Source organism: Acanthochromis polyacanthus, chromosome 1 (assembly GCF_021347895.1).
Source record: "Acanthochromis polyacanthus isolate Apoly-LR-REF ecotype Palm Island chromosome 1, KAUST_Apoly_ChrSc, whole genome shotgun sequence".
NCBI classification, from domain to species: Eukaryota; Metazoa; Chordata; class Actinopteri; family Pomacentridae; genus Acanthochromis; species Acanthochromis polyacanthus.
Window position 1 is genome coordinate 54,687,613 of NC_067113.1, and position 24,313 is coordinate 54,711,925.

Consider the following 24,313-nt stretch of genomic DNA (forward strand, 5'->3'; position numbering starts at 1 on the left):
TCACCGAAGTGCTGCCTGATTAATTCCTTCCTGTGTTCCTGGATCCAGTTCAGAATGAAAATAAATGTAATTCCAATCACTCTGCTGGGCTACATCAGATATGGCTCAAAGAAAAATGAATAAGAACCAAGAGAGAGCACCTTTAAACCCGATTTGTGCTCAGTGTTTTCCTTTTTCTTGTTAAACTTGCACATTTCACTGCTCTTTCCTAGTTTTTATTTACAGATTTTTTTTGTGCATTGTTTTTTTTATATTATTGTCTAAGCAAAAACAACAAATACAATGACTAAACTGTGGTGGTTGAAGTTTAAAGGAACTGTACATCTATGTGTATTTAATTAAACAGAGTTAGATGAAAGAATGGATACCACTTTTATGTCTCTTCAGTAAATATGAACTTAAAGCTACCAGCCATAAGATTAGCATAGCATAAAGAGAGGGAACAGGATAAAACAGCTAGTCTGTCAAAATGTGAAAAAATCCACACACCAGAAGCTGTAAAGCTCACTCACAAACATTCTTAATGTGCTTTATACATAAGATGGTTGACATTTTATGGCCGTTTTGTATTGTTTTGTCAAGGAGCAGTTGTCAGGCAAGTTTAGGGGACTTGAAGAGTTTACTACTTCCAAACCAGTCAAGAAATAGTTTGACACAAAAACCCTTGTCTATATGTCTGACATCAGGATACGGCTGTGTGAACCTCTGGCTGTATAAAAAAAGCAAATAAGCATTTTTGCCAGAGTGGTAGCCCTCTGTAGATAGGAAAAAGCAAGCAATGTGGGCATAAACCGGTATGACTGGGACTGATTTATGTTGATAGCTGAGGTCACTAAAGTCATTATAATTTCACTATAAACACTTATTTTAGACAATAGACCCTGGAGCACAGGCATAGAGCTAAAACAAATTGTGGCAACAGGTCTGGCATTGTGAGACTATAGTTTGAACAATGCCATGTTTCTAAATGCCCTGCCCTCACTTAGCCAGTTTTTCCCCACCTTCAGTCACAGAGTAGTTTGGACATGGGGCATCACTAGATAAAACTTTTTGGTAATTTTTATGTAGAGTTTGTGCTGGAGTCTGTGCTGTGAGCCAGGTGTTAGAGGACTCCATTTATAAGCTAATGTTTGTTAGCGTTGCATACTATTGGCCCTGTACAGGTGCAGAAGAGAGGCACTGAAGCAAGGCATTCAGGAGTGAAAATGTGTGTCCAAGACAAATCTGTCCACAGGCTGTTACAGGCAAACAAGTAAGTTGGGAAGTCACTTTTTTGTTTTCTATACTTAGACACAGTAGTGAAATGCTATGGTTTAAATCATAACAGCTGCTCAACGTGCATATCAAAATCATCTTCTCATGATAACTGAGCAAATTCTGTTTGCTTATGAAAACAACGCGATATATCAGAAAAAACAGAGTTAAAATGCTCTGTTCTGAACAGTTTCTGTCTTAAACAATGAGCTTTGAATCAAAAATAAAATCCCTAGCTCATGTTGGCATGCCATCACTAAACTATCAAGTTGCAGATTTTACAATAATGTCTATCTAGATTTGACCTCCAAACTTTTGGAAACAAAATGTCAGAATATCATCATCTTATCCTATCAAACATTGATGCAAAACTTTGACATGATTATTGCATTAATTTGGGCAAAATTGTGTTTTGAGAGGTCACAAAGGTGACCATGGACAATCACATTTATTTTAATCAGTTCATCCTTGACTTCAAGTGAGTGCTTGTGCCAAATTCCCTGCAGGTATTAAAGACATATTGTGTTCACAAGAATGTTACGGATGTACGCACAACCCAAAACAAACCATCTTTATGCCGGCATGAAAGCATTAAGATGACAAAGCTGTTTCCCTGCATAGTTCAGATTTGACAATGAAATCCTGGCTGTCCATCTTGCATCCCTACAGCAACTCTCTGCCTTCCACGCTGCACAAATACACCCAGTGTTTGCGCTGCGTAGGGCTAAAGTTTAGTGAATAAAGCCAGCTCAGTCCTGTGCTGATCCAGGACATTAATAAAATCGAGGCCGAGAACATGGCCGCTCAGAGGAAGTCCTGCAGGAAACAGGAACTGCTGGAGGAAAGTGGGTGGGGAGGGGGTGGCAGCGGTATCAAAGGACAACAACATCCAGATTGTTGGCTAGTTACAGCACTTTTTTGTTCTTCTACATGATCGTGTGCTATAAGTTTAGTGTTTTGTTTCTCTTTTATGATAATCTGTTTATATAAGAGTCATGCGTCACTAGTCAGACAGGAGCTGCTGCCCTCAGGAGTCACTTCTGGCCATCACCTATAAACATAACCTCTGACCCAGCTGTCACACTGGCTTTGACATCTTCAAAATAGCACATATCCTCCTGATCGGTCTGACGAGGAAACCGGTCAAAACTACACTGAAGCTCAGAGTCCAGGATTTTCTGACAGTGTGAAGGAATGTAGCAGACAGATGCCTGCAGTTCACCTGAGGGCAAATTCAACCCACAATCTGAGGGGAAAAAAGCAAAGCAAAACATGTGGAGCTTCTAGCTGCAGGTTTAAATAAAAGGGGGAAACAAGGGAAACACACACAAGCAAGCACAGGCAGTTTCAGTTTTGCAAGGATATATTTATAGACCCACCTGAGTCAAGCAGAAGGCGAACTACATCCATCTTCCCAAAGAGAGCTGCCTCATGGAGGGCACTGCCATTCTCTGTCTACAAGAGATGGAAAGAGCATGTGTGTGTTAATATACCATCACTTTAACAACTGAAAATAGACATCAAAACCGTAAGTGGATTGAAAGCACGAAAGACATTACAAAAAAGGCACAGGGATTAAAAGGGAGCAAAAATGACAATATTTTTGATTTGATACAATCTCTCTTTTGCCCTGACTGTCAAATGAAAGAGATTCAGCGAGATTAAAAAGAAGTCACATTGCCTCGCCTGCAAACAGCGTGAGGCCACACTGATTTCAAGCCATTACACAAGCAGCAGGAGCCATTGTGGAAATATCCTAGCTTCCCTTCACCCTGCGCTGGCCGCTATCAGCCACTAGTCCTACTAATGGGCATATTACAGATATGATGCAACTCATGGAAACTAACATACGGAGGGCCATAGTAAGAGCCTCATCTTGGATCAGCATTGACAAGAGAAACGATTACACTGACGAGGACACAAAGACCCACAATGAGACAAAAATAAGCTGTTTAATCACTCAGCGTGGGGTGACAGGGAGGGTAGAATTATGTTTGTACAGCTGATGCTAAGTCTGATATCCTGATGCTATGAAGAACTTTTCTAGAAAGATTAAATGCAATTTGTGTTTACGTTACTGCTTTAGGTTCCTAGTCACATATAGATACATCTTTTGTTTGTGTAATGTTTGCCGTTTTTGGCAACGTCTTTGTATTCTACTGTGTGCCAGAATTATTAATACAAAGTTAAATATAACTTTGTATTAATAGTACAGGTAACTAGGTAATTATTTTTCTTTGCAGGTGTATCCATGTTTATAAAATGCATTACAAGCAAGTAAACATGAATGTGAACCAGCAAAGCTCATGATTAACTGGTAACTCATTGCCATTAATAATTTAATCCAATAAAAACACATTTACTGATAAACCAGAAGACGTACACGTCAGACGTATTTTCTTGTTTTTTCTGTGTTTGTTGACAGCCTGTGACTGTCGCATAAATTGAGTGCATCTCCCAGCAGTCTAACTGCAGCAGTGGTGTTGAACTCTGCAGCAGAGTTGAGAAAAAGTTCTCTAGCGACTGTCTGGTTTTGCTAGCTACCTGGAGCTCATGCTAATGCAGGGATTTTCAAACACTAACACATGCCAGGAGATGAGCAGCTGTCAGCAGAGAACAGCTGTAGCTATTAATGCTCTTCTCTGAGTGTAAATATATTTCATTTGGACAACACTACAAATGACTAAACATAAGACATAGCTCATACAGTTAAGTTTTTCCATGTGTTCAAGGTCAGAGGTCATGACTAAGTAACTCAGAGTTGTCGACTGTATATGGCACTGAATGTTACACTGGTACAAATAAATCTACTTTCACATCTAACGCACTTACTGTTCCACAACATTATGTTTCTATACATCTCAACTTCATACTGAACATACAACCCTGTACACCTTGCTGGAAGCAAGGATACCCATCTGGGAAAGTAAAGACTAGACACACACACACTTATGTAAATCTGCAGCCATAAGGACACACTCACAGACGCAGCAGCACACGTATGCTGAATACGTTGCATCCTTCATGGTTGGCTTCCTGACACCACAGATGAAAATCTGCACTGAACAAACCTCCCAGCCTTAATGAAGACAAATTATTTGGATGGCAGCCAGGTCTGCTTATACGCGCTGCCAGGAAATTCAACTCAACACGACGCTGCGTCAGATCAGTGTGCCCATCCTCTGCAGGGAATACTAAACTTACTTTAGTCTCGGTTTCCTCCGAAACAAAAGTGTCATCACCGCAGAGAGGAGATTGATGTGAAATTGAGCTATAAGCCAGATGCAGCACTTCCAATGCCCTCAAAAGGTCAAAGGTTAATGATCCAGAAAGATACTGCAGGTGTAAATCCAGAGGGAAAACAGAGGAGACGGTGCATTCATAGCTTCAGTCGGTATATCAGACTGTGGAGGTCCAGCCTGCAGAACCGATCCTCATGCATGTGAGAGGAGGTGGGAGCAGAGGAAGAGATCCACCCCTTGTTCTGATACAACTTGCCCTCCTAAACCTCCTATACCACTTCCTGTCCTGTTTCCCATGGCGATTATGGAGTGATGTCACAGGGAAACGAGGAAGCGTTCTCACTCTAACAGCTTCCTGGAATTGAAAACCAGATGTGGCGGTCAGTGTTGATGAGGGACTGACGGGATGAGTGTGTGAACATTTAAGTCCACTTTCACCTTTGCATATACTGAAAGTGTTTCAGTTGTGTTTTTTGAGTCATCACTCTCACACAGCTGTCTGCACCATCAGCGCAAAAGTCCAGGTGAAAGGTACACTGGCGTATTTTTAGGCTTCAAGGTTATTTTTCTCGGTTTTACAAGTGTTACTACAGTCTGAGGACTTAAAAAAAAAAAACAAGTGAATGCTAAATACTGCACCTGAATGAACATTTAAATGTAAGCTAAACGTGCTGCTACAATGTCTGTGCAAACAGTTTTGGAAAAGGCAGTGTAGTGTGTTTCTGTACAAGTTTGTTTGTACTAAACTTTTGCCCGGAGCTGGCTACATGTCCATCCAGTCATACACTCCTTCATAGGGACTTCCCAGAGGAGCAACGTGTGTGTGTGTTTGTACGTGTGTGGCAGGAAATGTGAGAGAGTGACATAAAAAGAGAAAAAAAAAAAAAAGAAAAAAAAAAAAAAGGACTGTACTGCTGATATAAATTATTCATTCACACTCAGACAGACCTATATGGCTTGACTCCAATTACTGACCTGTATCATCATTCTCTCTCCCTCTCTCACACATTTTGCTTTTCACTCCTGACAGCTTGCAAGGAGGCCATCTGCGAGACACCCACAGCACCCTCTCTGCTTTATTGTCCATAGAGTATAGTTCTGACAAGGGCTGCAGCTATCGATTATTTTAGTAATCAAATATTCTATTGATTATTCTGGCTATAAATCGATTCCGCCTTTGGCATGTGCGTTATGGGATCAAAAGCAGAAGTGAGCACGCTGTGCAACAGAAGCATCCGTCATGTCAGAACACGACCGCAATCTGCAATGTATTGTACATATATGGTAAAGTACAGGGATGTTGTAAATATGTAGCATAGTAGAGGGGTATTTTACACATAGTATAGTACAGGGGTATTCAACTGAAACTCAAAGTCATGGGAACTCCACATGTATTTAGTTGGCGGTGAAGAAATGGCATAATGTTTTTATTTGGTCCGTTTAAACTGCTGGTACTGCAGCTGACAGAATACAAATAAGAAAACTGATCACTTTATTAGTATTTATTACAGAGAAGATTCAGTAACAGTTTCACTTTGATTTGGCCACAAATTAAAGAGATTCCCTTCATTATGAGAGTGTCAGACCTAAATGCACTTCAATACAATATCATGTTTGAATTTATGAACTGCGCAGCTGTTATAATCAGCTGTATTGATCGGTAAAATAAATACCTTGCACACGTTTAACAGTTTTTTACATTACATAATTTCCAGTCGCAACTTAATACCATCTTAAGTTTTTATGTTACTCATTGTTCTCCATCAAAACAACCTGTTGACTGAAGCAGCTGCACGCGATCGGTTCATTTTGTGCAGAAAATGAGTCAAATAATGCATTAAACGGTCCTGTTTGTGTTGACATTTGAAGCAGAAAGTCTGAATTAAAGAAAGTTGAAAACCACCTTCTTACCCAATAACTGACTGGGGTTTTAGTTTTGTTGATCCAACTGACACAAAGATAGCCTGAGTATGTCAAACTTGCTTTGAAGTTCAGCCCTCTGATCTGTTAAACCTGGGGCCTCATTTATAAAGCTTGCGTACGCACAAAACGGGGCTAGAAAGTGGTGTACGCCACTTTCTACGCAAAGGTTGTGATTTATAAAAACAAACTTGGCGTGAGAATGTGCGCACCGGTGCGCCAACCTTGATGCTTGCGTACACAAAACAGGGCTAGAAAGTGGCGTAAATCACAACCTTTGCATAGAAAGTGTTTTGTGCGTACGCAAGCTTTATACATGAGGCCCCTGAGGTCTAGTATGTAGTGGAATAAAAGCTTCCATTCAGAGAATTTTGCCTCGAGGAATTGTAGTAATCCAATAACTCAAGGAATCATTTTAGGCCTTGTTCTGACAGTGTGGGCTTTGAGAAAATACAGAGAGAAACAACAAGAGACAACAATGATGCAGCTGAACATCAACTGCACACGGAAATTTTTCTTCTTTTCATATTTATACATTTGGTTTTTTCAAAAGAAGGAAAAGGATTTCTCTCAGTTGATGTAAAACCTGGAGATGGTGTATAGATGTGCAACACAGAAGTCAAAAACACCCAAAAATTTGACCTCAAGCTAGTTATTAGCGAGCAATAAATGTGTAAACATCAATGACATTAAGTGACATTTACTCATCATAGGCGAATAGTATTGGACCCTTGCTCAAGGCTGTTCCAAAATAACAGCATCAACACATTTCAGACTACATGTGTTGGTAACGGGGCACCCACTTAGAGGTCAATTTAGATCAGCAGGTGTGCAACAGGTTCTGTCACATTATCATCATAAGTACATTAGGCCTGGCTGTAGGAGGCCAACAGAGGAAAGGAGAATGAACGCATCATTTTTATGCATCATTTTCAGCCAAAAAAGACAGCGCAGAACAAGAGTATAGGCTAGATTGCAGAGAAGATTTAAGATATGAAAGGGTTGCAGTGCTGATCATTACTAGTTGGAGAGAGAAAGATTTGCAGCTCTCTGTACAGTGGAGAAGATGAGGCGAATCAAAGGCGTGTAGTGTTCATCTTCACAAGACACATGGAGCCCGTGGCCAAATCCCTGTAGAGAAACGCAGCTCTCCTCTTCAGATCAGAGCACACAAATAGACACAGACACGCACAGCCTGTAACAAGGACAGAAGGCAGAGAAGACGGGTGCAATGCCGCTGAGTCATGCAACTCCTCACTGTGAGAGCCCCACAGTGACTCCCATATCCAACAGGTCAAGATGTTTCCTTCTGTCAAGGGATGAAATACTCACAAATACACATAGATGTCAATGAGCACTACATCCTCCATTTGCAGTGTTTGTAGCAGATTTCAACATTTTGCAAACGACACTGAGTGGAGGGTCAAGAGCTTTGACTTGTTTTCCTGCAGTAGCAGACCCTCATCAGTGTTCAACTGTACAACAAAAAGCCATTTTACATGCTTTGTATACTGTATACAAACTGTACATATACAGCCTGGGAAAGGAAGAACACAGCATCTGTTATGCCATATGTCTTTGTAGCAAATGAATATTCAGTCAGATCATATTTTGGCAACAACAGAAGTTAATTTCTATGGTCTTGGATTCATCACCTCCATCTTTGCCTTTACAGTAACTACACAATTAGGTTACGTAAAAGCGTTGTCCTATTAGCCTCCTATAATGACATTGTAGGACTTGTTTAGCCTTGTGTTAGCTTAGCAAACTCTTACATTGTTTGTTCAGCTTCTCAGCAGAACAGTCTTGTTCCTTGATTCAGACTCAGTAAAATATCTCAACTACAATGAGCGCCAATTAAATCTCGCAGCTACAGACATTCATGGTCCAATGAGAATGAATTGGAATATTTTTGGTGATTCAACTGTCCAAAACTTTGGATCACTACCTGGAAAAACTAGTGATATTCACATCATCCTAAGGTGTACCTACCTAATTAGCAAATATTTGCATGTTGATGTGAAGCTAAGATGGTGAACATGTAACACATTATAACTGTTAAACACATATCATTAAAGTGAGTATGATAGCATGCTGATGCTAGCATTTAGCTGAGAGCAAATTCAGTGAAGACTCTTAGTGTTGTTTTAAGGCTCAGAAACAACTTCCTGTTTCTTGAGCAGTTGTTAGATATAAAATCAAACAATTTCATATTAAGACTGTATAAAATTTATTTTTGAAATAATTAGTACAATGCAAAAACAGCATAGAAAATATAAATATAGACTACGATGAATACAGCCAATAATGAGTGACTTAACAGAGAAAATCAATAACTGTTGCAGAACAAAAAGATGATTAATAACACATTTCAGTGTGCAGTACATTATGCATTTGTGTCAAAATTTCAGATTGGACATCCAAATCCTTGAGGGAGCACAAAAAGTGTGATTTCGAAGTACTTCTAGACTAAATAATGTGCTGCCTTGGACAGAAAGGGCCGTTTTCACATGTTCAATTTTCCCATAGCCAAAAATGACAAGTAGCTCTACTTAGAGTGTCTTAGTGGAGAGACCGAGACATAAGATGAATACACTCAAAGCATCATTCCTACCTGCTGTGGATCCTGTGCTAAATAGATCAGTCCACCATGTCTAAGATCAGTTGTCTCTTTTGTGCACTAAATGGGATCAATAAAATATCTTTTAGTGTGAGCAGTACAGTTATTCTGCCTACATTAAGTGAAATCCCTGGAATCAAGTCTCTCTCCAGTCATTGATTAAACCCCTAAAAATCTGCGTATCAAAGTTAGCCATTTATTTTCAATGAAATTAAACCTTTGTCTTACCTACTGTATTTCAAGCACACCAGCTCACACACTAAAACTACTCTATGTTGCACTTCAAGACAAGCTGTAATGTTGCAGTAATTCAGCCACACACACTTAAACCAGAACCTTATTATGAAGAAGAATAATGATACAGAAAGTCTTAACCGGCATCCTGACAGGACTGTTTCGTTACACGCAAAACACCAAAGCCTGAATCTGTGCTTTTGAGACTCCTCAGCAAACTGGAGCTTGAAGGTAAAAATACTCAGCCGTGTCATTGACTGCTTATTTCCTTCATGATATGTTTTCCAACAATATAAAAACAGTCTATGTACATTTAACAAGGTCAAAAAGTTTAGGCTGGCTAATACAGTAAATGGCCATTTTTCTACACTGAACATTTACGATAACTCAGGAAGGACAAATAGTTCAACTTCTCTGAAAAAATTATCTCAAGAGAAGCAATAGTGCTCAAGAAAGCAGCAAAGCGTGGCTGCATTTTGACAAGGCTTCACAAAAACAAATGGCCCAGAAAGAGTCGGGACAAAGCTCTTTTTGAATCAACCAGAAAACATGGAATACACAACAAGACAAAATGTAAAGAGGCAAAGAGCAGAGTAGTCTAAAGATTGCTGAAAAGAAATAAAGCTCCACATACTGTAAGGGATGCTTTTTTTCCCCCCCTTCCTTTACTAAAAATGTATTGTGTGTCAAAAGAAGAGGGAGGAGACGGGGAACTGCAAGGGGCTCTCAGGAACACCCTGTCCTCTTCCTGCTCTCTCAGTCTTTTCTCCCAATCAATTATTCATCCCTCTCCACTACCAAACCTTGGGAGGCATGTAGCGGAGAAACACGCTCTCTGATTCACACACAAGAACGGAGGCAGACACACACGCTTTGAAAAGAAGAAAGTGCCACGCATTGTAGCCTGTGGTGAACTACATACACAAAAATAAACACTACTGCTGTACTCGCTTTCATTAAAAACACAAAGACCGCAGCTTCTCAAATATTCACACATAACAGAAATGACAGCAGGAAGGAGATTTTGAATGATTTAGTCAGGCGAAGGCATAAAATATTTTTCTAGTCACCTTCTCCATTCACATTGGTAACAAAAACCGGAGACAAGATGTCAAAGTCGTACCTTTTTACTCGAATCTCTTTAGAAACTGTCATCTACCAAAAAGATGTGCAACTAGTTTTTGTATTTGTATATGTTTACACGTGTTTTTTGACAAGACAGTTCCCCTAAAATCCAACATTGTGCATTCTTTTATCTAACTGGAGCACAATCAGACATTGTTTTGGAAATTCTAACTCCCATAGTCCAACAATGAATAGCATTTGATTATTGTGCTCAAAATGACTCAAAGGCAAAGCGTGTTTCTATTCTATTGACCAGGTTATATGTAATCTACAAATCTGGATGTGAGAAAGTAAACATGAGCTACTCTCAGTTCAAGCAAACCTTTAGACAAGTTCTACGGATCTATCTCAAACAACCCGGTTTGTCCAAAGTCAAACGAAAAAGTAAATACTACTGTAAATTACTCCGCTACTATAATCTGTGCCAGTAGTATGTCCTTGGATGCAGACAGAGGACAACAAGCAAAGTGTTCTTACCACACAGTTGACATCCATGCCGGCCTCGAGCAAAGTCTGGACGGTGCTGTGGTGTCCGTTGCGAGCAGCCAGGTGAAGCGGAGTGTGGAGGCGAGTGTGGCTCGTCATGAGGTTAGGATGAGCGCTCACCAACATGCGCACCACCTGTGCACAAAAACAGCCACATGTCAGTGATAAAGCCACAAACTTTAAGGAAAGTAGGGCATCGGCCTTGTTCCTGCTTTGGAAAAATTATTGCCAATAAAATTTCGGAAAAGACTAAGTTATGTTGTCAGTCTGCTGAGAGTCAAATGCCTTCTATTCTTTTGTGGCCACGTTGGCAATTACACTCAAATCAATCGCTGAGAAGAAATACTGCAGTGATGTTGCAACTACAGGAGCCTTACTAATCCATAATGCATTTAAATTTTCACTCATGATATTGAATAATGAATAAAAATGTGATAGAAGCTCAACTAAAAGATTTGCTTAAGACATATGGATGATCTGATGTTCATGCTCAGTGACAAATCACTGATGCTCATCCTTCTATTGTTTATAATTTAAAGCTTTTGACTACTAAGAGTGAAACACCGTTGGAAAATAACATTACATACATATTTGTGATGCCAAAACATGGTCAAATGCAAAATCTAAATCTTAAGAGCTTCAGTTTTTGGAAAATGAGTCACAACATACCACTACAGATCACACACTGCGGAGCTACAGAGATGCATTCACATGTATGAAATGTAAAGGAACGTGACTGTTTGATACAGACAGGACAAAAAAAAAAAACATTTTTTTAAATTTGTTTCACTAGGAAGTGAGTGCAAAGGATAAACCTCAATATGATTCGTATGGTTTTGTTTTGGGGTTTTTTGCATTTCGTCCAGTCTCAGTCTAGAGTTTTATTTATTTTATCTAAATTTTGGACTGTCTTAAAAGTTTTCTTGTTTAAATACTGATACAGCAGCTACTGATAACAGCAGCTCTCATTTCAAATAAAAATAACTGATCATTAGTGAGAAATGAGATGCCTGCTTTTGCCAAATCAGTCTGGTTTTAAAAGTAACCCTGGATTTTAGAATGATACATCTGCTGCTCTCTTTGTAATTGACCATAACTACAAGCTTGAATGCTGACTGAGCAGTCACTGAAAATGGATTATCAGCAGATGGATTTTGTTTTTCCAAACCAATCATGAAATAATTATATTGCAGCTCTGTTTAATTACATGTTTGTAGTGCAAGTCTGTGTATTAAAAGTCCTGTCGATCAGCTTGAGCATTCTGAGGTAGGAGGTCGTTTTGCTGCCGTTTGATCATGGAAGGTGCCTTTAATAGCTCAGCTCACCAACAGGCAGTTCCTTTGAAAACCTCCCACTTTAATGTTAGCGCTAAACTTTTGCCCTGTGTTAGTTACATCTCCATGCAGCAGTAGCTTCCACCATAGGGATTTCCCCTCATTATTATGCAAAGAGAGAAACCGAGTGCTACCGAGCTGCCGTTATAAATTATTCATTCACACTCAGACAAATCTGTATGGCTTGACTGCAATTACTCACTACCTTAGCAGAGAGAGAGTGTGATTGCTTTTTAACATCAGCAGGCATTTGTAGCATACGGCTCTCAGTGTGACTGTCCTTGTCAGTGTGTGTATATGAGCAGCTTGTCATTTTTTTTGTCGAGACTCGAGTCGCAGTTCTAAAGATGTGTACCTGCCTCTGTGCAGCTCAGACAGCATTCAAGGGCTTTCTTTCAGCCCTATTTAAAATAATCATCAGCTGCTCACAGTTTGGGACGACTGATTCGCGAGCATTGTGGTCCTTGTCACTGCCAACCCCTCACCAGCTGCTTCCTTTCGCGTGCCAGTGAGGAGCTCAGCCAGGATACACAACGCATGCAGACCTTCATATATACGTCCCAGATCCCACACTACCACTCAGAATGAGCAGCTGTTGCTACAACAAAGATGTGAGCCAACAATGAGGAAGAGGCATGAATTCAGACGGTCTTCAAAAACAGTAAACGTACAGTATGCACAGACTACAATGTTCATATACTACAAAAAAAAAAAAACTGATTCACTCATTTCCTTACTAGAGACTTCATACTGTTCTTTCTGATAAATATTGTAATTATGCAAAATAATAAATCTTGATGAACCTTTAAGTTTATTTACAGATTAATTGTGGGTATTGCGGTAGGAGGCACATGAAAAGTCTACCAACTAGTTTCTTGCCATAATGCCTTTGTCATTAAGAACAGTAGCTGCAATTCAATTTTCATTCCAAATTAAATGTTAGCGATACGGTTTCCTTGTATCAATTAGTAGCAGACGTCTAGATCACATTCTCATTCATTACAAAGGCTTCCATCATTCTGCAGTGTCCCATAAATGTTCTATATGGAGGTGCTCCTGTAGAGGTTAGATCTTCACCCCTGTAGATGTACCACAAGGTCAAGTCTAGTAGGGCCAGATTCCTTACATGTCTTGCCCTCTACAGGTGTAGATGAATCTGTCAGGTAAACACTAACGGATCAGATTATGTTTTAATAATTCATGACTGGTTTAGGGAGGCCTGATATTGGATTGTAGCCGATTTATCGCGCATTGAAAATTTTTCAATTTGTTTTGACTGATTGCTGATGATATATGCACACATTTTCCATTCCTGTAAAGCATGTCATGTTAATTTTTACAAAACCTTTTCACACAAAACTATGACATTACCTGTCTGATAATGTTCATTTTGGGTTGATGCTATTATTTTATAAACCCTGTAAGAGCCAAAGACTGAAAAAAAATAGCAAAAGATAAATACAAAAATATACTAGTGTGTGTGTGTGTGTGTGTGTATATATATACCCAAATATAGAAAATAAATTAGAAAAGAAATGAAGTATGCATGTAAACTCAAATATACACAAATTTAACTAAAAATAAAAAATTTATTTTTTGCAATTTTCTATTTTTTTCCAATTTTTATTTATATATGCTGATGTTGTATTTTTGCTACAGTGGGTTTTATAGGGTTAAGACATTGTCCTTGTGCAATCCTTCACTCAGTTTTATGTCACGCTGCTACATATTTGTATTCAAACATTTTGGATGTTTCTTTCTTAGTCTAATGTGCTTGGGTGGTTTATATTTCTCCAGACTTCAAGACAATCTTCCCTCAGTGACAAACTCAATCCTTCAACAGCAGATTTGTTTGGACATTTATGCACAGTGAAAAACAACAAGGGGAGTAACATTTCATTCCTGCTGAACCCAAAAACCAACCAGCAGGTTTGAAAGGCATGTTTTCTCTTTTAATTCAATCAATTTACAGTTCCAGGAACAAGTATAAGCTTAAAATCTGGATATTTTATCGAAATTACTTTACTACTAAAATTCGCCAAAAAAAAGACCATTTGCACAAATCAGATCCTGTTAAAAATGTAAAAATCCTTTTTTTGTCTGCATTTATTCTCATTGTTTAACTCCATGGAAGGGGTGTCAACACTATGAGATTAATGCATATTTTAGTCTTGCAGCCAAATATCTTATCATTTAGTGCATGCGTGTGACCATCACCAGCCCTCCCTGAAAGCTAAGCTGACACTTATTACATTTCCCTGTTTAAGAGCCAGGGAGGGCAGTGCTACACCTCAGTGGTGATGAAAAAAAAAAAAGTAAAAATCCTACGCTCTTAAGCTCCTCAGGAGAAGACTTGACTGACTCAGTTTTGACCAACAGTCACGTTCAATGCGTTTGCAGAGAGAAGATGGCAACAGAGATTGAAAGGAAAATAAATATACTTGATCTATAAAATAAACACGGCATTGCTCAAAAACAGTGATTACGTTTATATGCAGTCAATAACCCTTTCATAACCGGAATATTAGCAATAACCCGGTTGCGTACGCCATGTAAACACCCGCAAAAACTCAAATATGCTCATATTCCGGTTTTTAAAAACTCGAATAAGACCCCTGGGTTACTCCTTTTCTAACCCGAATATCTCGTAATATAAACGCGCATCGGAATATTCCCATAGAAAGAAACATTAATTTGCGTTCTGCGCATGTTTCATCCGAAAGGAATCTTGGTCTTTTGAGTACGGCAACTACTTGTATGCCGCGTGACCCACCGGAAATACACAAGGAGAGGTAAACAGACATGGCGAAACCCACACGCGGCAGCACAGCGCCACACTTTGAGCGAGGAGGAAACGGACTACTTTATTAGCATTGTGAAAGACATGAATAGAATGCTGTTTTTGTCTTTGGGTACAGGAAGAAGAAACGGAAATGACGCAATTTGCGTCATGACGTCTGTACGTCCCGGTTTGGATGGGAATATCCCAATTGATTACGCTGATCATGCAAACAGGAGTAACTCTGTTTAAGCATGTAAACGGGTTTTTCCAAATGTTTCAGAAACCGGGATATTGACCTTAACCCGAATATTAATGGCATATAAACGTAGTCAGTGTACAGTGGAACAAGTAGTAGGTAGGTTGCTGGAAGATACATTCAGCATAGTGAAGTATGTTTCTAGATTTGATGTAAAGAGTTTGTTAAAATGTAAATGATTACACAGCTATAACATGGATCTGTAGTTTTTCTCTTCAGTATTTTTAAGCACCAGTGGATGGTTGGAAAAATGTGTAACATACTGGTTCCAGTTTTGTTTATTTCATAATGAATTGCATTATAACTAACACTTCTAGCCATGATTGTGCCGTTTCAATAGAGGCACAGAACATTTAAAAAAATAAAAATCAGAGCAGTACTCAATTTTTGAACGTCAGTGTCAGATAACAGCTGTTTCATAGGAGAAATAAAGGTCATTCTCACTGACCTGCAGTCGTCCATACAGCGCTGCCAGGTCCAGAGGTGTCTCCTGCCGGCTGTTCCTCATGGTGGGGTCGGTCAGCTCCTGAAGCAGCACTGAAACCACGTCAGAGTGTCCATACTGGGCTGCACAGTGGAGTGCCGTTTCCCTCTCATGGTTCTGCAGAGGAATAAAAAAAAAAAAAAAAAAAAGACAGGGATCGTCATTGGGAAGAGCGAAGGGATGAGGGATGACAAGAGGGGTGGTAGTTGATGTAGGAATTATGGGAACAATAAAGTGAGGGCGAGGAGACGTGAAATGAAGCGAGCAGAAGAAGCATGCAGTGATGTGGAGGAGTAGCAGAGAAGGTCAAAAGTAGAGAAGACAGGTAGGTGACAAGAGCAATGAGATGATTAGGGGAGTAGCAGGGAAAGAATGGGAAAACAGGTGAAGGTTTGAAAATGAGAAAGATGGAATCAGTGGATGGTGATTAGTATAAAATAAGGAGGCAGTGATTTAGAAGTAGGGCAAATGTGGGTGAAAGGGTTGAGATGTAAGGAAAGAGGAGGAGAGGAAAAGCAGTTTGTTTTATTCATCTGTGCACTGACAAGGTGAAATACAAGATGGAAAACTACATTTGGTGCAGAGTTTTCCGTTACCCGTGTGAAGCACATGTCTCGGGCAGTAAATCACTCTGCATGTACAAATTCCAAAAGTGTGTCCACTTTGTGAGAGCTGCCAGGGGAAATCTATAGCTTCCCGTCTGTGTAATAGAGGCAACGGCTTAAACCAGAATGTTTCTATCAAACCCACAAGGCCTTTCTAGTCTGCTACAGTCACCAGCTGAGTACTGTATCTCAGTTTCCATTCAACAGGCTAATTAGCATTCAGAAGCGGTTAGGTTGAATGTTCATTTTTCAGTTGAATCCATTTCAACTATCAATTCTCAGTGCAAAGGCATCTCTCCTCTCAAAATATTTACGTCAGACAAATGTGATAGACAAAAGAAAGAAATCATGATTTATGATGCGATTTATACTCGCATCTGAATTTTTTCCTGATGAGAAACCCTTAAACTAATTAAAGCAAATAGGGCAACAGCTAAGAGTCGTCATTTGGAGAAATATTCATTTGTGTATTTGTATGAGTGACTATAGTTTTTGAGGCAGGATTTTGTTGGAAAACAATACTTTTGGTTTCTCAAGTACATGTTTTGCACCCTAATCTTAAAGTTTGTTTTTATTTTAGCTACTAAACATAGATCTGTTCATAGGCTGCTAATGTATTTACATCATGGCACTTGTGAATCTAATTGAATGAAAAATGTTTCAAGAAATAAGCCAGGTGAACCAATTGTGTTATATCATTATGATGGGGAAATCTGGAAGAACACAACAATGATGTGATAATGTTAAAAGTACACTACAGTCATAGTAGTTTATATTATACATATACAGCTAAAAGAAAAACCTACAGACAAACAATATTAACATTCAGTTGTGGTTGTGTTTCTTCCATTAGGGTCATTATTTACTGTCCTTTAAGCTGAGTTTTGTTCGAGCTCAACTTCTGATTATGCACTGGCTAAATGTATCCCAACAGCTGGTTAGCCACCAACTTATCTGTCTGGTGCAGAGGAGGTACAACAGATTTTACAGTCATGTGATTCACCGTTTAAATATTAAGAAGCAACAGAAGAACCACACAAATTTACAAACCATTTAAAAACTGTATACAGACATTTGAAGATGTAGCTTTCTGTCTCATTTGAGGTCAAGGCATCTGATTTAGTAGATAGCTTCAAATGAAACCTTAAGATTTATCTTTTCAGACTTGTGATTATGTAGCTTTACTGTAGTTTTATGTAATGTACTGATATAAGTCCTGCTTATGACTTATTATGGGCATATGCTCATTTGTACTGATGAAAGCACCTTGCTCTATGATGTGAATGATATGAAACAGGATAATTTACACTTGATGTCATTGCTACCATTTTGATCTCACATGTTCAGAGAGAACGGTGTGCATTTTAAAGATTGTTTTGAACTTGGGAGGTCTCATGTTCTGAGAAACTGGTCATTTCTTTGCTTGCTGGGGGCCCATGTCATGCCAAGAACACTGGAGGTCCCTGGGGTCCTGCAGCACTGGGTGAAAATGGCCTAGTAATGACTGGGAAATTGGGCTGGGGGGCACACAGAGGAATGATGGATAAGATAAGATAGACTATTAATCTCACAAAGGAGAAATTTAACCTTACAGGGCTCTTAGAAACAAAAACAAAAAACAGGAGTGCAAAAGTCACGAAAGTGCAAGAACAAGATAATAAATATTGCACATAACTACACAGTAGTGTTACACAGTCTGATGGCAGTGGGGATGAAGGACCTGCGGTAGCGCTCCTTCTTGCACTGAGGGTGTCTGAGTCTTGTGCTAAAGGATAGCCATACATGGGGAGAAGGGAAACCACAGAAAAAAGAAGCATGCTTGTTAAACTGTTAAACTGTGTGTAGTTCATTCACTTAAACACGAATGCTCTGGTAACCATATATTGCAGATTTGCTGGACATACACATTACGGATGCCTTCAGGCGTCTGTGGATGTTATCAGAGGGGAGAAATGAAAGTTGAAAAGGATGTGCATGTGTAGCTGTGTTGATGCTGGTGACTGTCCAAGAAATTTAACACTACATGATATACCAGTGACAGGGAACAACTGAGCGAGGGAGAAGACGGACAAAAGCAAAGAGGAGGCAGCAGGAGATATAAATTATAGGAATTAAGGGAATTATTTAAAATCATCAACAAAACAGAATAGTCTGTCTTTGCTTCATATTTCTTATTGATTTTGATCTGCAGAGTTACTATAGATCACACAAATGACTATGACCTACTTCAAGACAAAAATAGAAAAGAATTTAGAAAGAGTGGATAGAGATTAAGAGCATTACTTTTAGTAGAATAGTAGTTAATGTGAATCAAATGTCTGCAGGAGGTGTGCTGTAGCTTTAAATGCATTGTAATGTGTGACCGGGGACAAGAAACCCATGGAGAGGATTAGGTTTCCCTGGTTCCATTCTGACTGGAAACTCACATCTACAGCTTGTTCAGCGGTTCATAAAGCTCCAGTGTTGTGCCAAGATTTAAAAACAAATCACGTTAGTAAACAGATTAAAAATGAAGACATTATCTTCCTTTGAAACAAGCTGACCGATTGCCACATCAATGAAAAGCTACCACAAAAACTGTTAAAAGTTAAGATGTCAAATTAAGTTTGACATGTTTCTTTGTTGCAAAAATAACGCAGCTGAATTCCTGCAGCAATCACGATTCGAGAGTCTATTTTAACTCAGAATGATGTCAATGGGATGGATATGTCACTAGCGGCTGATTGGTTACAGCAAAACAATGCCAGAATGAGTGAATGAAGTGGCAATTTAAACATGATCATCAAGTTGCTCTTTACCTTTTTAATGTAATCATCAGCTGAAAACCACCGTTTCACACTTCAAATTACAAACATCACACAAGTGACTCATTTGTGCTTGCTGATATTTTCCCTTTCCTTTATTAAACGCCCTCACGTTTGTGGCCTCAAACGCACATGATTAAGTTCAATAACACCACAAACAGACTACTCTAGTCAAATCTCCTTTTCTTACTCCTCAGAAACCACAGCCCCCCTCTCTCTCTCTCCTCTTCCTACTTCCATTTATGCTTCTGAGCAGTGAGGGAGAGATGAAGAGATACTGCATGTGCGAATAACAGAGGCAAAGAGCTCCTATGAGCACACACGTGATGCAGCAGCAAACACAACTACGTGCTCAAGGGCTCCCCCTTGCACTCAACCAATCAGATTCCTCCGTTCTCCCCGTGGACCACACACCCCCTCCATTCATGGCAGAGTGGAAGCTGCTATAGCAGGTCTGATGCAGGTTCACTGCACTGCAAGCAATAATTGACACTCAGGCACTCTAATTCACATTCATCAGTTTACTGGTAGGATGCAGTGCATTTCATAAGATCCATTTGTTTCTACTACTGTATGACTGTTTCCCACTGGAGGGACTTTGTTTTCCCAAGGGATCATTTATATTCCATTTTATCTAATCTACTGATTTAATACACTCCTGCCGAGTCCTAAAGAAACACGCGATTGCTCCTGACAGTATTTAATGTAGAATGGCAAAGCAATGTCTGGAGAACAGGCCATTCATCCTTTAAAGATTAAATATAACCTCACCTGAAAAATAAGTTAAGGCTCAACTGGAAGCTTACTTTGGTCATAGTATAATTACAGGCCTATTCGGGAGCAGATAAAATAATCTGATGTATGAGGGTGAGGTGGACAAGTGAAAGAAAGAGGTGGCATTTTCCTCTACAGAATCCATTATTGTCAAACACTTTAAAGTATTATTACACATGTAGTGTATCCTTTACACCTACAATAAAGGGGAAAAAAAAACTTGGCAACATCCGATGAGCCACAATATTAAACCAATGACGTGAAGTAAAGAACACTGATCATCTCATTACACAACAATGTTCTGCAGGGAAACCTTTTCATGTGGATGTAACATTGACAAGAACCAGCCACCGAAACATTGATCCAGACCAAGCAAACTCTATGGCAACAGCACTTTCCAACAACAGCAGGACAGTGCAGGGTTTGGGCTCCAACCACAGGACCCAAAGGATCCCGGTGCCAGACACAACAGGACCACGCAGAGCTCCCACAGCCATGCCTCGATGGGTCAGAGCTGTTATGGTGGCATGAGGGGACCAACACAGTGTCAGGCAGGTGGTTTTTAGAATTCTGACTAATCAGTTTACATGCAACACATTTCGGTCAGTGATGAAACTTTTGACCCCGATGCCGTTTCAAGCATTCTCATATGACCGTTTTTAAAAAACAGACATCTGCCAGCCAATCACAAACTTGCACTGCCATGATTAATTAAGTTTGAAGAACTGCGTTTGGTAGTTAGGAAACAGACCAAAGTCCAAGATCAGGGAGATTTTAGTTTTGACTTTTCTGTCTTTTAATCTTCTTATAACTTGTCAGACCTTAGCTGGATCTCAGACTCCCAGTTTGGGATCCACTGTATTAAGAGGGCCTGTTTGGGAGCAATAGTTTTCCCTTTCTCTGTTCTTTTATGAGAAAAATTGTGGGATACAGATAAATGCTACAGAGCAGCTACTGAGTGGACACTAGCAGTATTTCGATAACCAAAAACCTCCCAAGAGGAAGAAGAAAACTTTACCCATCTTTGAAAGAAAAAGGGAAATAAGTTTTCAGGAACTGTTCACAATAGAGCATGTTGTAATTTTTCCTTCATGTCATGTATGATAAGTGTTTCACACTGTCCAGAGGTGGGAAAAAAAACAAAAAAGAAGAAACACATAATCAGGCATGTGAATTACCTGTTTGCTACGCTACAACTTTATTTGGAAAAGTTGTTTCCATCTCATCCTGCCCATGTTAACTTTTTTTTTAAAGGTTAAAAAAAACAAACAAACAAAAAAAAACACCTCAAGCAAGCTTTTTGCAGCGCATTACTTTAAAATTTACATAATATATGATGGAAACACATTTGAGGATGGGGAGGGTGTTTTCTCAACTATAATTCCAAAAAGCAACAATGAAACATTGAACATCAACTATGAAGATCATGTGATACAACAAGAAACTCAAGAGCTACTAAATGTGGGTTTATTGCATAATGTTTCATCAGTATTCAGTTATTAATCCACTTGAAGTTTCAGATCTCACTAAAATACAAGTATTCTTTTTTATTATCTACAGGTCTTACTAACATACTAAAACATGCTGTAATCTGCCAATAAAGTCAAGAAGTTAACCGTTCATAAGCAAACAGATGTAAAGAATTCTGGACTTCAAAACTCAAACATCGATCAGTTTTGTAAAGGTTATATGAGGAAGTAGCCAACACATTCAGGAGAGCATTAAGGTGAAATACTGCGTTCTGGGGATTAATAATAGATGTAAACAAAATTTTTGTTTATTTACCAGATAAAGCCACAGCATCCGTTTAACATTTGATCACAGGTCATGGCTTCAATAACAGAATCATAATGACTATATTTTCCACATTCAACACAAAACAAACATGGAAGAGTAATGAAGCCAATCACACTGATGAATCAATATGGACGTGATGAGACCAAGATTGTAGCTATTGTTGGTGCTGCTGCCGACCTATTCTGTCACTGCAGCCTTTAACAGACCATAACGCTTTGTCAGTCCAACCCGCTGCGCCTCACACACGCACTGCTTAAGATTGGAAAAATGCAATTCTGAAAGACAGAAGAGTGACAACGAGATGAGCTAAGACAGAGTGACAGGACAAGGGAGATAGAGCTGGAAGGGGAGTGAGAGAGCAGCAGGAGGAGAGAAAAACCTTCTCTACGTGTTCTCAGAGTGGGCTATATATTTCCATTACGTTTGCTCTGACAGCTTTCCGATATCATCCAGCACTCAGTGTATTGTTGCTGATTGGGCTCTGAGCAACAGCCATCTACTAATGCCACATCAACAAGCATGGCAGCACATTATTGACGTGCCCATACAAATGGATGTCACAGCTTTTCTTTCTCTCAACGGCTCGTAGCGCTGATATAGCGTTAATGGTCACAAAAAGGCTAAGTAATGTCGAATCAACGTGATATAGCTCATTGGACTAAGACAGCTGTATGGTCTTATTGATTCAGAAGGAATTTCTTATTCTTTATGATATACCTTAATTATATGTGCAGCACCTCATTCATTACCTGCCTTAAGTGAAGGTTACACTGAAAATCTACTCACAATGTTGCAGTACGTTTACTTACATGTGCACACTTTTCCCATGGTAAATACTATCAGTGCCATCTCAGTTCATCTGCATGGGACCAAACAAGCAGCTACATCCATGCAAATAAGCAAGCCTTATCAGACAGGCCAGGGCTGAAATGAAACCGGAGCGGCTGAAGCGCAGAGGTGTTTGAACATACACCGCGTTAAAGCTGATGAACCGATATGCAGGATGAGCTCCGTCTCTGTTACAGCGTCTCATAATCCCAGCAGCTCAGCGTGCCGCCTGGGGAGAGCTGGGTAAATAAATGGAGTGAAAAAAGGCAAGATGTACAAGGTGAAATGTTCTACTATTAATATGGATCCATCCCTCTAATACTTATGCAGAATATATTTAGTAACTCAAAAGCAAATCCTTACCGTCCAATTACTTTGCAGTTAATTTGGCTTTTATTTCTGTTTACTATGAAGTCATACCGTTTGTCCTCTGCATTCATTTTGTCTTGTGCACCAAAAACTAAGATTTTCTAAAATCAAAATGTCCTCTATATTAGTATTCTTCATGGGGTGTACTTTTGTGTTTTGACTGACTTGGTAATCTGTTTAGTGTAACATCTGTGAAAGAAAGCAACAAAATGCTGTTAGAAATTGCTCACTTACTCCATCATATTTCAGATCACTAATCACAAAGTAAAACCAAAGTGAGAGAACACAGGTTTTAAATTTTAAACAAAACTAAATGTTTTATAATGCAAAATTCACCATTAGAAATAGAAGTGCAGACAAGACATGAATGGATCAAACCACTCTGAAATTGAGTTAAATTATTTTGCAGTCATTACATGGTAGACTAGGGAGTACAGAAAAGAATGTTTTTAGGTTTGACTATAAAAGCGGTAAGAGTCAGGGCTTGTCTAACATCAGTTGGAGGTTATTCCAGGTCTGTGCTGCATGATAACAAAATGCTGCTTCACCAGCCACAGATGTCCTCAGGGTTAAGCTATGTCCAGCCCTGGGGAGCTAGTACAAAGTAAAAAAAAAAATAAAAAAAACCCAGCACAATAGGCACCATAGTGCAACTTTTTTACAGAACTTTTCATATTGTAAGTTTGACTTCAATTGTAGCACTGTGCGAATAAATGAAAAATACTTACAAAGGTAAGCACAAAAACAGATTTCATCAAACATGCATGAACTCATTTTTAAAGTTTGAAGTGTACTAATAAAATCTGCATAGTTTCTATCCAAAAAAAAAATAGAGATCAGAGGTGGATGATGAGATAAAGATTACTCTTTTTGCATGAAATGGCACAAATGGAAAAGGGATAAAATACAACTGTAAAAATGCAGAGGGCAATAGCATATCATGAAAGAATTTTTTGTAATAATTTAGTGCGTCTTACGTCTCTGCAACAATTTGTGTGTTTGCAATAATTTTATTTCTTTGTGTTGGTGCATCTTTGCCATAGTTTTGTCTCATTTTGTGGTACTTTAGTACCCTAGCCATGCTACACCCATGTTTCTGACGGCACAAGGGTCTAGGGAAGCTCGACAGGGAGGGAGGCGGGCTAAAAGGTTGTCTATCAAATCCCTCTGCAGCAATTGGGTAGGTATACAACCAATCAACGCAACGAATAGGCTGACGTGGTTCCGAGAACACCGGCGGATTGTGGCTAAGTCCCATTAGCTTCCCAACCAGCGGAGCCAACTGGTATATTAAGGAGTTGCCATATCCCGTCGGCATAAGTCCAAATACGTCTTTCTTCTCAATGAAACACTTCAGTGCCGTCCTTTGTTTATCTTTCAAGTTGAATTTTAGCTTCAA

At 39.3% G+C, this 24,313-nt stretch overlaps 1 protein-coding gene across 6 annotated transcripts in view; it reads right to left on the reverse strand.

Moving 5' to 3' along the window:
• anks1b (ankyrin repeat and sterile alpha motif domain containing 1B) overlaps positions 1–24,313 on the reverse strand; it is a 291,730-nt gene that overhangs the window by 173,721 nt on the left and 93,696 nt on the right. For all 6 annotated transcript variants that reach the window (XM_051957203.1, XM_051957205.1, XM_051957200.1 and 3 more), the window contains exons 4-6: positions 15,702–15,854; positions 10,873–11,016; positions 2,634–2,709 (exon numbers count right to left, since the gene is read on the reverse strand). In XM_051957203.1, the coding sequence (XP_051813163.1) occupies positions 2,634–2,709; positions 10,873–11,016; positions 15,702–15,854 (373 nt within the window). The remainder of the gene's footprint in view (positions 1–2,633; positions 2,710–10,872; positions 11,017–15,701; positions 15,855–24,313) is intronic.